This window comes from Rhinolophus ferrumequinum, chromosome 20 (assembly GCF_004115265.2).
Source record: "Rhinolophus ferrumequinum isolate MPI-CBG mRhiFer1 chromosome 20, mRhiFer1_v1.p, whole genome shotgun sequence".
NCBI lineage: Eukaryota > Metazoa > Chordata > Mammalia > Chiroptera > Rhinolophidae > Rhinolophus > Rhinolophus ferrumequinum.
In genome coordinates, this window is record NC_046303.1 from 19259130 (window position 1) to 19274589 (window position 15460).

The window sequence follows — 15460 nt, forward strand, 5'->3', positions numbered from 1 at the left end:
GTGACCCTCCTTGCTGGTCAACCCCTTGGGCTTTAAAGAGAAGTATGTGCTAGATTTCACTAACTTAGAGACATTGTACTATGTCTGTCCAAACTTTTCTGAATTCTTGTATTACTGGATACCTGTCTATTTCAGACAGACACATCTTTTGCAAAAAAGTCAAATAAGGAAAGAACCCCACAAGGTAGGTGCTGTTTTCTCTATTTATAGATGAGGAAACTGAGGTTTAGCAAGTCATTTGCCCACAGTCACACATAAATTGAGGAATAAGGATATGCCCCAAATTTCTAGTGCTCAAGTTTTATTTACATGAAATAAATGAGTAGCTTAAAGTCTTCATTATGAAAGTCTCAAATTTAAAATATAGCTGTAGTGGAGAGAAAAGAAATCTACATAGAATGCGAGGGCCAAACAAGAATTGAAGTATATAGACCAGATCAATTCAGTTCAGCAAGACAAATGGTTCTTAAACCTAAATTGGTCTGTTTATTGTTGAAAATTGAGAGGATAACTGAACACACTCAAATTTAATGCATAGCTCCTAAGAGTTTTAAAAACTCTAAATTGTGATGTTGGACAGAACTTACAGAGTCTGATTTAAACATTACTACATGCTGAAAGGACAGAGGAAGGGCAAGAGAGTCCAATCTGTAGAATATTTCCAGAGGCAAGACATTTAGCAAGGTGAATGTAGAGTATCATTTTATCTCAGCAAAACTGAAAGGAAAAAGTCTCACTAAAGACTAGCCTTTTTCACTACTCGATTAAGAAAACTATCTCCCGGTGAAAAATTAAATTATAATTCTTCTAAAAGTATGATGCTTTCAGAAGATATACTAGATGGATATATACTACTGTGTTTCCCTGAAAATAAGACCGGGTCTTATATTAATTTTTGTTCCAAAAGATGTATTAGGGCTTATGTTCAGGGGATGTCATCCTGAAAAATCATTCTAGGACTTATTTTCCGGTTAGGTATTATTTTGGGGGAAACATGGTACCATTCACAACTATAATTTAAACGTGTAAACAAATCATTTGAAGGAAACAAATATTTGTTTCTTAAAAACATTCATCTTTGAATATTCAATGTCACTCAAAGAGAAATTTTTACTAAACTTTAGGTAATAAAAGATTACTAGGACAGTTAACTTTGTTTTCAAACAAGACTTACAGCAAGAACAGTTCCAATGGTATAACCTGGTTCTCCACTAAGAATCAAGGAGGTTCCATACCAAAAAGCGAGTCCATAGGTTCCATTCATAAAGAAGTACACAGCACCAAGTGAGAGTTTTGAAGCTATAGCCTTTTTTATGCCAACATCCTTTGCATCTTTTAGATTTTGTGTATACCTTAAAAAGACACAAGAAAATGTAATAGCCTTTGGGGAAAAAAATAAAACCAGGCATATATTGACAAAATTAAAGGAACAGACCTTTGAATTTCTTTCTCCTGGGCCCCAAATGCTACAACTGTTCGGATTGATGACAAGACTTCTTCTGCAACAGCCCCAGCTTTGGAATAGGCTTTTAATTCCTTACTGGTCAATGAGATGACTATCTGTAAAAAACCACAACCGCAGGTATTCAGAGAGTGACCCTGGGACAGTAACAGTGTGCAGAGAATTTAATTCAGGTAGAATCTTGAATAACAAAATTTTATTGTTGGAAAACGTATTTAATATCACTTAATTTAACCATGTCAGTTTGCAAATGAGAAGTCAATGGCCAGAGATATTAATTGACTTTTTAAAGTCTCATAACATTGAAAGAACTTAGCCTAATATAACCTAGAATCTAAATCTCTATTTTGCCTTCTCTCAGTAGAGCTTCACGGTTTTCTCTCTGTATTTTTAAAAACTTAGAAGATGGGTATTTATATTAATACAATTTGGGAAAGCCTTGATTAGGGACACAGTTCTTTTTGGGTGCACTCTGGAAATGAGTGAGCCTGATTTGATTTGATTCGTTACCATGTGAAAAGCAATGCTTCCAGAGGATACTGGTCACAGGGCTGTGGCAGGAAGAGGAAGATGATCCTACATATGTCAGGGGTGTGACCCATGAAACTGTAACTGAATAATGCAGCCTGCCTAGTAAGGAAAAAGTAAATGCTGTAGTAAATGCTGTATCTCCAAACATTGAGCGGTGAGATTCCAGAGACAGAGAGGAAAGTACCACTCTTGGTGATATTAGGCAGTATTTACTTGATTTCTCAAAATTTTAAAATCAGAACGTGCCCTTTCCTCTATTATACATGCATGTACTACTCCTTCAATTAGTAAAGGATTTAATTTAGTAATTAGCACAACAGTTCAATGAAAGAGAACAAGAGCAAAATTGTCCTTTGAGCTGTGTCTCTATTGCTTACTCATATAACTCTATCCACCTTCAAAGTACATTCCACACAATAAAGCTGATTTTATATAAGACATGCTCAGACGATTATTAAAATCAGAAGGTAGCATAAGCTGAGTAAATACTCATTATTTTCTGAATTAATTTTAAGATAACCATTTCTATAACACATCACTGGAAGGGAGGCAGCATCTAGCAAAAAGCCTTCTACATAGCGAGTATTTAATAAATGTTTGCCAAATTAAGTTGAAGACAGCTATTATATTAGATTCAGGTGTACAACACAGTGATTGGACATTTATATAACTTACAAAACGATCACTCCCATTAAGCTAGTAACCATCTGACACCATACATAGTTATTGTAATATTATTGACTATATTCTCTATGCTATATTTTACATCCCCATGATTATTTTGTAATTACCAATTTGTACTTCTTAAACCCTTCCCTTTTTACCCATCCCCCAACCTTTTTCCCATCTGGTAACTGTCAAAATAATCTCTGCTTCAATAAGTTTCTTTTATTTTGTTTCTTCGATTCTACATGTAAGTGAAATCATTTGGTAGTTTTCTTCCTCTGTCTGACTCATTTCACTTAGCATAATACCATCTGGGTCCATCCATGTTGTTGCAGATGGCAAGATTTCATTCTTTTTTTTTTTTATGGCTGAGTTATATTCCATACATGTAGCACTTTTTTTTCTCATTCATTCATCTACTGATGGACAAGAAGGTGCTTCCATATCTTGGCTATTGTAAATAATGCTGCAATGAATGTGCCGATGCATGTCTTTTCAAATTAATGTTTTGGGTTTAATAATAGCCAGAAGTGCAATTTCTGGGTCCTTCTTTGTACTTGTTATCGCCTTTGTTTTAAAGTCTATTTTGTCTAGTTGAGTATTGCTACCCCAGCTTCTTTGTTTCCATTTTCATGAAATACCTTTTTCTATCCCTGAAAGTCTGTGTGTCTTTCAATCTGAAGTGAGTCTTTTGTATGCAGCATATATAACACTCTTTGTTTTTAACCTTTGTCATTTTAAGTTAGTTAAGTTCATGAATTTATCCTAGAAAAAGTGCTACATACCTCACTGCAGAATACCACTATGGTCACTTTTGAAGTACTCCCCTTGGGGACTGACAACAGTGCCTAGTCCACCCTTCAAAGCAATTTTGGAACTCTTTCTGGAATGGCCATCAGAGCTGTCATCATATTGTACTTGATGTCCTGAATGTCATCAAAATATCTTCCTTTCAATGTTTCCTTTGTCTTTGGGTAAAGAAGTCCTTGGCAGCCAGATCAGGTGAGTAGGGAGGGTGTTCCAATACAGTTATTTGTTTACTGGCTAAAAACTCCCTCACAGGCAGTGCTGTATGAGCTGGTGCATTGTCATGATGTAAGAGCCATGAATTGTTGGTGAAAAGTTCAGGTTGTTTTCGTCTAACTTTTTCACACAGCCTTTTCAGCACTTCAAATAGTAAACTTGGTTAACTGTTTGTCCAGTTGGTACAAATTCATAATGAATAATCCCTCTGATATCAAAAAAGATTAGCAACATCGTTGCAAACAAGTTCACGAACTTAATTGTCAGACTTTCTATGTGTCTTGTTTTCTTATCCATTCAGCCACACTTGTCTTTTGGTTGGAGCATTTAGTTCTTTTACATTTAAAGTAATTCTTGATAGATATGTAGTTATTGCCATTTTAATCTTTATATTTTTTCTTCTCCTTCTTAAATAAGTCCCTTTAACATTTCTTGTAATACTGGTTTGGTGGTGATGAAATCCTTTAGCTTTTTCTTATTTGGGAAGCGCTTTATTTGTCCTTCAGTTCTAAATGATAGTCTTTTTGGGTAGAGTAATCTTGGTTGTAGGTCCTTACTTTTCATTGCTTTGAATATTTTGTGCCAATTGCTTCTGGCCTGTAAAGTTTCTGTTGAGAAATCAGCTGACAGTCTTATGCAATCTCCCTTGTAGGTAATACCTGCTTTTCTCTTGCTGCTTTTGATTCTCTCTTTGGCATTTTAATTATGATGTGTCTTGGTGTGGGCCTCTTTGGGTTCATATTGTTTGAGACTCGCTGCACTTCCTGGGCTTGCATGTTTATTTCCTTCACCAAGTTAGGGAAGATTTCCATCATTATTTCTTCAAATGGGTTTTCAATTCCTTGCTCTCTCTCTTCTCTTTCTAGTACCTCTATGATGCAAATGTTACTATGCTTGATGTTGTCCCAGAGGCCCCTTAAACTGTCATTTTTTGGATTTTTCTTTTTGCTGTTCTTTTTGGGTGTTTTCTACTACCTTATCTTCCAAATCACTGATCTGATCCTCTGCTTCACCTAATCTACTACTGATTCCCCCAGTGCAGTCTTCATTTCAGTTATTGTATTTTTCACTTCTGACTGATTCTTTTTCATGTTTTCCATCTCCATTTTTATGTTCCTATCTCTTTGTTGAATTCTCCCTGATATCACTGAGCATCCTTATGACCAGTGTTTTGAACTCTGAGTTTGGCAGATTGCTTGTCTCCATTTTGTTTAGTTCTTTTTTGTGAAGCTTTGTCCTGTTCTTTATTTGGGACATGTTTCTTTGTGTTCTCATTTTGGCTGGCTCCCTGTGTTTGTTTCTATGTATCAGGCAGGGCTGCTATGTCTCCTCGTCTTATTAGAATGACCTTATGTAGTAGGTGTCCTGTGGGTCCCAGGGGCACAGTCTCCAGGGTCACCTGAGTTGGGTGCTCCAGGGGTGTTCCCTGTGTAGGCTGTGCATGCCCTCTTGTTGTAGTTGAGCCTCGAGTGTTATTGACACATCATTTGGAGGGACTAGCTCTCAGGCTGATAAGGTTGTGAGGACTGGCTGTGACTACAATGGAGGACCTAGTGTACAAGCCTGACTTTATGGAGCAGGATTTATTTAACAGGGCTTTGGTGCCTGCTGAGTCAGCCCTCTGGGTGTGTTGTTTGTGGAGGTGGTTGGGTTGTGCTCTGGTGTGTCTGAAGCTGGCAACTGAATGTGTTGGTTCCGAGGCCTCTTCAGAGGGGCTCTGGTGCAGGGCAAGGTCAGCCACTGCCTGTGCCCTGCCTGGAGCTATTTGGAATAAGACAAAAAGTGTTTTGTAGACAGTTGTCACTTGTGATGGGGTTGAAGATGCCTGGGAGAGGCTAAGCTGTGAACTGAGGCCAACTTCTGCTCGTGCTGGGCTTGGGGCTGTTTAGCAAGAGGTATGGGGCACACTAAGGCCAGATGTTGCTTGTCTGAGGTTTGTGAATCTTTGGCAGGGTTTAGGAAATTCTGCAGTATGAGCCATGACAGGCTGTTTGTATTTAAAAGCCACTGGAAGCAGCTTGGGTGGGCCTGCAAATTGGGTGGGGCAGGATCTCAGGGAATCACCAGGGTGGGGTGAAGGGTGTTAGCTAGGTTGATGGAGACTCAGATATGGAGGCTGCCTGTGCATGCAGGCAGGGAAGGGGGAGGACTCAACAAAGGAATGATAGCTTCTGCCAGCACTTTGGCCTGGGAGAAAGCTGCCCTTGAAGCCCTCACTCTGAAGCGAGAGAATTCAGTGACCCAACACTGGACCTCAGAGTGAGTCTGTCAGTAAGTCCATGCATAGGACCTTTAAGAGGAGCACCTAAGATTGTGGCTGCCCTCCGTCTCACTCAGCCACAATCTCTGCTGGTTTTCACAGACAGACGTTATGAGGACTTTTCTTCCTGGCCTTGGAATCCTGGGCTGGGGAGCCTGGTGTAGGGCTGGAACCCCCTCCCTCCTCTGGGGGGAACCTTAAAGGTTGAGATATACCTCCTGATTTTTAACCTGCACACATGGGTGTGGGACCAGCCCATTCCATGTCTTCACCTCTCCTACCAGTCTCAACATAGCTTCTTCTGCATATTCTTAGTTATAGGACTTCTGTTCAGCTAGACTTCAGGTGATTCTCAATGATGGCTGTTTTGCAGTTCAGTTGTAATTTTGAGGTGGTCATGGGAGGATGTGAGCACAATGTTTACCTATACTGCCATCTTGACTGGAAGCTCAAAGAGGAATGTTTTTTAATGTTAGTAAGATACTAAAACCAAGATATTAGGCTAAAATCATTGTAGCCTAATATCTTGAGGATAGAAAGGCGATTAATGGTGAACAAAATCAAAAGTACTTGTGTATAATGTTCCTTTCTGTTTTGAGACATAGGCACTGAAAAGAAATGGCTTTTTGACAAACTCAGTAAAAACCCAGTTCACATTGTTGCTTTTAGTCAACACTGCATGCACCATATTACCTACCGTAGAGAACATGGCTGCTGAGGCAATTATAAGAGGAGATGTAGACAGAGTCACCAGGGTGAGTTTCCAGCCCTTCCCCAAACCTATCACCAGGCCAACAGAAAACGTAGACATGTTTTGAAACAACAGTGCAATCTTGTCTCCAATACCATCGTGGATTTTGCTGATGTCACTGAAACAGTAAATAAATGCAGCTAAGTCATTTATATGTCATATTTGAAAACAAAGTTGAGATACTACGCATCTATCCTCTTACTCAGTCATGCGAGTGTTAAGTTCACCAATGTCACAGCTGTCAAACCAGCTTATGTCCTGTGCCAAAATTGAATGAAAAAACTGTTTTCGAATTCTCTTGGTCTGTCGTGCTGCAGTCATAATCCAAAAAGAAATTTGTATGTAGCCAAAAATCAAGGCAGTAATTCCTATTCCAACATAATACAGGGTCATCCTGAAAAAAGATTATTTGAAATGTCAGTGAGACTGAAGAGCAACTTTTTCCCCTTGTTACCAAAACCCAAACCAAAACAAAGCAAAACAAAGCACACCCAAGCCTATCAATATTTGAGAGAATTTGTTCTAGAACCTATAAAATAACTAAAAATGAAACTCCATGTGATAAAGTGAAGTACATTGAATGTAAAAATCTAGGTTTCTCTAATAAGACCTCGTGAGTATGTCTTTTTTACATTAGCAGAAATTAGTATTTTAAAACATATTTGCTATTTATAGCTTCTTTAAGTATTTTTTAATGCTTTCATTTCAAAAGTTACATTGAAGTTATTAAGACAGCTGTATGTGAAACAGGAGGGTAAAGAAACGATAGTGGTCAAAAGCATTGTATCAAATGCTTTAAAAATATATATACCATTAAATCCAAAATTCAGCTTAAGAAATTTTCCTAAGGAAAACTATACAAAGAGTAATCTAGAAAGATGGTCATTTTAGCATTAAAAATAATACAGGAAAGCTGAATATAATCTAAATATCTAACAATAGACCAGATAATAAATGTAAGTGAGAAATGTAGTGATTTCATAAATGTATTTTGAGTACACACTATTTGTGAGGTTTTAGAGCTATAGTCATGAGCAAGATAGTAAGTCCCTATTCATGAAGGGTTTACATTCTGGTGGAAGGAGACAGACAACAAACAAAGAAAAAGAATTCCAGGTTGTTCTACAAAGTAAACAGAGTGATGGTTAACAGAATAACTGATGGGTAAAGGTGGCTTGGGAGAGCTAGTTGCAGATAAATAGAGTGGTTAAGAAAAACTTATTTGAGGAAGTGGTGTTATAACTGAGATTCAAAAGGCGAAATGGAGCCAGTCATAAAAAGAGCAAGAAGAGCATTCTAAGGAGAGAATAACAAGTAATAACATCTGAAGCAGGAAAAAGCTTAGCACGTTCCAGGAACAAAAGAAGTCCAAAGTGGTATGAAATGATTAGGTTGGAAAATTTGGCAAATTTTGTAAGACTGTTAGCCATGGTTTTTATACAGGTTTTATTTCAAGAGAAACAGAAGACCATTGGAGGAGTAAAGCATGGGATGACTTTATCTGTTCAACTTTTTAAAAGATCACTCTGGTTTTTCTATGGAGAATGGATGGAGAGATAACAATAGCAGGCAATTTACTTAGGAGACTATTGCAATAACTAAGGTGAGAAGGATTAGGGTTTGGATGAGATGGTGGCAGCTGGTGTGCAAAGAAGTGGACACAAACAAAACAGAAATAGACTCAGAGATATAGGAAACAAAACAAAACTGATGGTTGCTAGATGGGGGGGGTGGGGATGGGGGAGAAGGTGAAAGGATTAGAAAGTGCAAATTAGTAGTCACAATATAGTCACAGGGATATGAAATACAGTATGGGGAATATAATCAATAATATTATAAAGATTCTGTAGGGTGTCTAGATAGGGACTGGACTTATCAGGAGGATCACTTCATATATTGCGTGTAGATGCCTGACCACATATGAAGCTGAAACAGAACAATATTGAATGTCAACTATAATTTTTATATATATGTTGTATATAATATGTATATTATATATTATGTGTATTTTATATTTTATATATATATATATATATATATATATATATATATATATATATATATATATATATATATACCGTGTTTCCCCGAAAATAAGACCTAGCCCATCAGATTTAATGCGTCTTTTGGAGCAAAAATTAATATAAGACCCGGTATTATATTATATTATGTTATATTATACTGCGTCTCATATTATAGTAAAATAAAACCAGGTCTTATATTAATTTTTGCTCCAAAAGATGCATTAGAGCTGATGGTCCGGCTAGGTCTTATTTTCGGGGAAACATGGTAGGTAGAATAAAATTCTTCAGTTCCTGATGATTGTAAATGAAAGCAGTATTTATCCTAATCAAAATAGTTACATAACGCAATGATTCCTGGAAATGTACTCATCAAAACCGTAGTTCCATAGAATGTTACTAGGTGTTAGGGGAAAAAATTAGGTTCCATAGTCAAACAGGTTTGGAAAACTTGGATTAAACAGAGTCTTTACTATGCTTATCTGTACTGTGTGTATCCAAGAGGAGGCTGTCATATATAGTGTTTTCCAAATCAATTTGATCATGAAATATATTTTATCAGGTATCTCAAATATTTCCAAAACAGAACACTGGTTTGGAAAACAATAGCATAACCAATGCTACGTTATTAATGTTAACAAGGTTTCTTTATAAATTTAGTAACCTCCTAATAACTACACAGACATATGTATCTTTTTAGCTACTTTCCCTTTTATTATTTGTTCTTTAAATGGATGCCCCTATATTTAAAAGTTCCAAACTTTTTGTAAGAAACTTATACTTCATAATTGTACATCTGAACCCTGCTTTAATACTGCTAGAATACAATTCAGTAGAAGGCAATATCCTGGATTCTAATCAGGAATTTTCAAAAGACCCAATATAAAGAAATGTTACATAAAAGGTGCTAAAAAGATATTTTTTCCAAGGAACCCTCATACACTGTGGGTGGGAATGCAGACTGGTGTGGCCGCCATGGAAGGCAGTGTGGAGGTTCCTCAAAATATTACGAATAGAATTTATCCATAAAGATATGTGTGCTCCAATGTTCATTGCAGCTTTATTTATGGTGGCCAAGACATGGAAACAACCAAAATGTCCTTCAATAGATGAACGGATAAAGAAGTTGTGGTATATATACATAATGGAATACTATTCAGCGGTAAGAAAAGACGAAATAGGACCACTTGTGACAACTTGGATGGATCTTGAGATTATAATGCTAAGCGAAATAAGTCAGACAGAAAAAGCAGAGAACCATATGATTTCACTGATATGTGGTATATAAACCAAAAACAACAAAAGAACAAGACAAACAAATGAGAAACAAAAACTCATAGACATAGACAATAGTTTAGTGGTTACCAGAGGGTAATGGGGGTGAGGGGTGGGAGATGAGGGTAAAGGGGATCAAATGTATGGTGATGGAAGGAGAACTGATTCTGGGTGGTGAACACACAGTGGGATTTATAGATGATGTATTACAGAATTGTACACCTGAAATCTATGTAACTTTACTAACAATTATCACCCCAATAAACTTTAATTAAAAAAAACAATAATTTTTCCTCAATGAAAGTTAAGGCTGCAGCATAGCACAACTCAAGGGGGTACCATTCACACTGTACCAAAGAATACTGTCTAACAGAAAATGTTCCATATCTGTATTATACAATATGGCAGCCAGACAATGTGGCATTTGAACACTGGAAATGTGACTGAGAATGAGGAACTGAATATTTAATTTTATTTAATTTTAATTAATTCAAATTTAAATAGGCCTATGTGGCTGTAGCTAACATACTGGACAGTGCAAGTCAAGAATTATGGCCCAGAAGGTGTCATTGTGATGTGATAGGTGACCCTCGGGGTTTTGCAACATGGATGCTTCACTTTGGGGTAAAAAATGAGAAACATTTAAGTCTATAGCAAAGACTCTCATAGTTTTAATAAGACACTACTGAAACCCATAGAATATACTCGGTAAAGTACCATCTCTCTAGCTAAGAAACTCAACACATGTGACTGGAAAGCCTGCATACTGTTTAATACATAAAACTACTAAAACAGAATGTCCTTGTGAATTATTCATTTCAGACTTTACAATTTTTAGTCTGAATACAACTATACTAGTCTGAATAATTAGTCTCCAAAATTAGTCAATAATATTTTACTATTTCATTATTATTTTTACTATTTGTTGCACACATATTTTTGTTTTTTTAAAGTCCACTGAAGTGGCATTTTTCTATAAGGTTTGTAAGGAAAATAATTTGAAAAAAAGGAAACACAAGTCCTTTAGCCTCTAGGATATGTACCTTCAGGTTTAGGAGGCAAAATTGATAGAAAATGCAAATCCCAAAACTACTTTTCGATTGATGACAATTTTGCCAAATACAACATAAAGCATATCTCTGCCTACATACCTCTCAAATAGAAGAAAGAATTACATAATACTTATATTTTATATACCTAATGAAATAGTAGGGTATGTTTGTTTTAATCACTTATATGTAATATTAATGATCAAACTTTTCAGTGTTTTCCTTATAAGTATTGAATAAAGCAGCAAAGATATTAACATTTCATTTGGACTTACACAGTCATATCTTCATTCAGCTTCTCTTGAGACTGTGTACAGTTCTGATAATTTGCTGTAAAAGTTTTTTTAAATTATAAAGGCAATTAATTTATAATTGGCCATACTGTTTCATACATAGTCCTGCAAACCAAATATAGTACATTCTGAAGAAAATGAACTCAATGCCACACACAGGTTTATGATCACTTATTTTCTATTCTTTAACTTAAAATTTGAAATAATTATTTCCAGTCTCAAGAAACTCTCACGCAATGTGAAAAATTACAAGGAAATACTAACCATGTAGCTCATACCCAGAAAGAATTCTTTAGGACATCTCTGACTTCACGCAACAATTTTGTAATTAACAGTAATAAAACTCTCCTTTCCTGCTGAGATTATGCATTTAGAATTCAGTTTGAGATACCAGGGAATAATTCAGAAAGTCCAAGAAAAAACAAGAACACATGTGAAAGTTCCTGAAGCAGTAGTTATGGAAAACATTTAAATGAAGCTCACTGAAATATGTTGAGTATAATAAGAATAGCAACATAAACAGTGTTTAAAATAATCCCTGGGTTATAAGCTTTTTATGTAAAGTTTTCTATGTATCTTCTGGTAAAAAATACATCATACATTAATTGGCATACCAAGGTCGTGATTTCACCAACAGCACAAACAGTGGTCAATATCCATTACCATAATTTTCTTTCTTAAACCTCTATAATAAACATTTCAAATGAATTGCAAACATCTTGATTCTTCACCACTACATCATCACACATGATAATGTCTATGAGGATGATCTTTATTTATATGCAAATAATTATTTTTCCCTTACTCCAATAATTTATGGAATTATTGCAGAAAAAATTTTTAAGCAGCTTATTCCAAATATCAGAACTGACAAAGTAGAAGTATAAAAACCTAGTAAAAAGTTTTAATGAGATTAACTGAGCTAATAAAATAAATATTGTTTCTAAAAGTGGTACCTAGAATCACATAAAAATGGCATAATCTCATTTTGGAGATTATGTTAATAGAGTTAACACATGCAAAAGGTCAGTGCTGGCATAAAAATGGGCCCCGATCAATAATAGCTATATTCATATTTTCATTTGTAGGAGCAAATAACCTTTTATTATCCTCCAGAAAATCATTGTTAGGAGGTTGACAGTATACTCCACAATGAAACTCAAAAAAAAAATGGAAGAAGCCTTCAATAAAAACAAAAATTAAAATTCAAAGTAGTATCAATCAGATACACATATGTTTGGCCTCTCCTACCTAAAGTTGGTAAGGCAATCAATTATGTAGTAGATCTAACAGAAGGAATACTTCCAAGCATGCCTTATTAGGTTGCTAGGATTTTCCTTCCATCCCTCCTTCTTTCCTTCACTCATTCATTTAGAGAGATAGACATAGTTGGCAATCAATAAATATTTGCTCAGTGAATTGGCGGTTCTATTTGTTTAACAAACAGAATCACATCCTTAATTTAGCTTCAATGATTAAAATATCAAAAAATTAGTAACTGTGTAGACAGGAGATCATCACATGCAAGAAGACAGAGGTAGAAGCAATGGCTTTATTACATTCAAGCAAGATTGGGATACATGAAACACAAGCCTTCAGGTGGAAAACAAGAGGGTATAAATTAGTATTTAAAGTCAAATAGGGCACAGAGGGAGGTACGCTGCATAAAGCTAGGCTTATGTCTAAAAGACAGTCAAGTATTAACGAGACATGTATCCTAGTTGTAGTAAGTAGCTATAAGAATACTTCCTACTGTGTAATTTGGAGAAAACATGTAAAATAAGGGAATTATTTTTGTAATATCTACCAGATAAAAGAAAAGACTGGATATTCACTATGTTAGTGCATAGGAGAAATGCTAGAATTTACATCTAAAATAGTTACCTTGATGGACATGACCCTGAAATAGGACGCTGCGAAGGTAAGGATATATGAAGGACATCTATAATTATGGGAAGTACAAGGGCACTTATTTTCTACACCTGATTGCCAGGTTCCCTTCCTATCTTTATTCAGGGTATTTGCCTTTAGTACTATAATTTTCTGCATGTTCTCTTCAGCTTCTTTGCTGCATTATGTTTTATAGTGCCATGCATGTCTATACACTATTAATGAAACCATAAATAGTTATTTGAAAGATTTAGCCATTCTCGATTTCTTCTTAAAGGGTAAATTACAGATAAATTGCCCAGAATAGTTTAAACCTATGATTAAATCCTGATATAAACCTCACTTCTGATAGACAATTATTTGAAGTCCTAGAGAGACTAGCCAAGCTATAATGCGTCTCAGATGATTTTTCTATACCACGAGCAGACAGATACTGGACTAGAACTGCAACCTCAGTCCTCTTCTGTGTCTCCAGCCTGCAGGTCCACCCTGTAGATTTTGGACTTGCCAGCTTCCATTATTGTGTGAGCCAATTTTTAAAAATAAATCTCTCTTTTGCCACACACACACACACACACACACACACACACACACACCCTATTGGTATTATTTCTTTGAAAAATGCTGATGAATACAGATTTTGGTTCTTTAGTCCCTGGCAATAGAGAAGAATAAATGACTTAAATTATTATATAGATATTGTTTAACAATACAATAATCTGTATTATAAACTTACTGTTTAACACTTTGAGTTTCCAGCAATATAGAAAAGTAAATATTATACTTACTTGTGTTGGTTTTGGCTAGACATCCACTAATAAGGTTATCACTCATTTCTCCTAAAATCAGTGACATTACAGGAAGACAGGCTCCGTTTACCACTGATGCCAGTAATCCCAGGATCATGAGAGTGATGTCCAGTCTATCAGCAAAGCGGAACTGAGGAAAACAAACAAAATATGGTAGCATTACAGTTGTAAAAGAACGGAAAACAAAAACCAACCTGCAGTTTTTATTATCAGTAAATGTTATTTTATAAATTAATGAGGAAACTAAATAAATGTATAAATATTTATAAATAAAGTTAAAAAAAAAGAAACGGTCCCCAATCCTAAGGATTTACAATGTATTTTGAAGAAGTTGAAAAATACGAAGTAATAAAATCAGTACAAATTGTAGATCTGTGACACAAGTCAGGTCAGATATGAATCAGTATGAATCAGTATGAATCAGTGAGTATGAATCAGTAACTTTCTTCCGTTTGGTTGATTCTGGAATAAATTAAGATATTGCAAAAGACTGCAATGACAACTGGTTTACAGACAACTGATCTTCAAACTTTCAATTCCCTAGGTTTATCAACAGCATAACAATGATAAAACTAAGTGCAGTGAATAATAAACATCTAGTAAAAATTAGTTCACCAAATGTATGACTTATATTTTTTATTCTTATTTTAAATTCCTCAGTTTGTTTTTCTACCCAGGACAACATCTATTATGTCAATTAGGGTCCATAATAATTTGCAAGGCTGTTTAGAATAAGAAAGAAACAACTGAAAGTCAAATACTGAATGCTTTACATTCTGTGCTACAGCAGGTCCCTACAGCACTATTCCAAAACTAAACCATGAACTTAAAAATGTAGATTATTTATTTTACCAAAGAGAGGTCAAGATAAAATGTATAATGGTATTGAGAAGAAATTAGATTTGAGTAACAGCAAGAGGAACTTAGTACATATTTTTTAAGTAGAGACTAAAAACAATTTAATAATTTTCCATTCATTCGCGCAATAGCTAATATGTATTTATGGAGTAACTGCCATAGCATTGTACTCGGCACTACAGATTATAAGGGGGTATCAGCTCCTACATTTTCCCCCAGAGTAGTATGTTATCTCGATAAAATTTCTCACGTTCTGTTATTTCCCAGCTTTTTGTTTGTTTGTTTGTTTTTTTAATTTGACTTTTGAAACAACAGGTACTGTTTCATGTATATTTCTAGGGACACTGGCAACCAGGCTGACTTAGAGATTAGAGTAGGTGGAGAGGCTGTTTTGGGAACACATTCCTGAAAATGTTCCTTGGACATAATCCCAAAGAAATGTGCTGACACACTTTTTGATGCATAGGCTTTACAAAATATTTAGATAATATTTTTTATTTAAAAAGGATTTATAACAGTTTAAAAATAATAAAAGCAACTCATATCAATATATTATCATTGGAAAATACTGA

General features: G+C 35.4%; 1 protein-coding gene across 1 annotated transcript in view; it reads right to left on the bottom strand.

Annotated features, from left to right (window-relative positions):
* Window positions 1–15460, bottom strand: part of ABCB5 (ATP binding cassette subfamily B member 5) — a 91808-nt gene that overhangs the window by 73257 nt on the left and 3091 nt on the right. Inside the window, exons 3-8 of the mRNA XM_033088551.1 lie at window positions 14010–14160; window positions 11314–11368; window positions 6896–7087; window positions 6640–6811; window positions 1436–1560; window positions 1175–1352 (exon numbers count right to left, since the gene is read on the bottom strand). Of these exons, the coding sequence (XP_032944442.1) occupies window positions 1175–1352; window positions 1436–1560; window positions 6640–6811; window positions 6896–7087; window positions 11314–11368; window positions 14010–14160 (873 nt within the window). The remainder of the gene's footprint in view (window positions 1–1174; window positions 1353–1435; window positions 1561–6639; window positions 6812–6895; window positions 7088–11313; window positions 11369–14009; window positions 14161–15460) is intronic.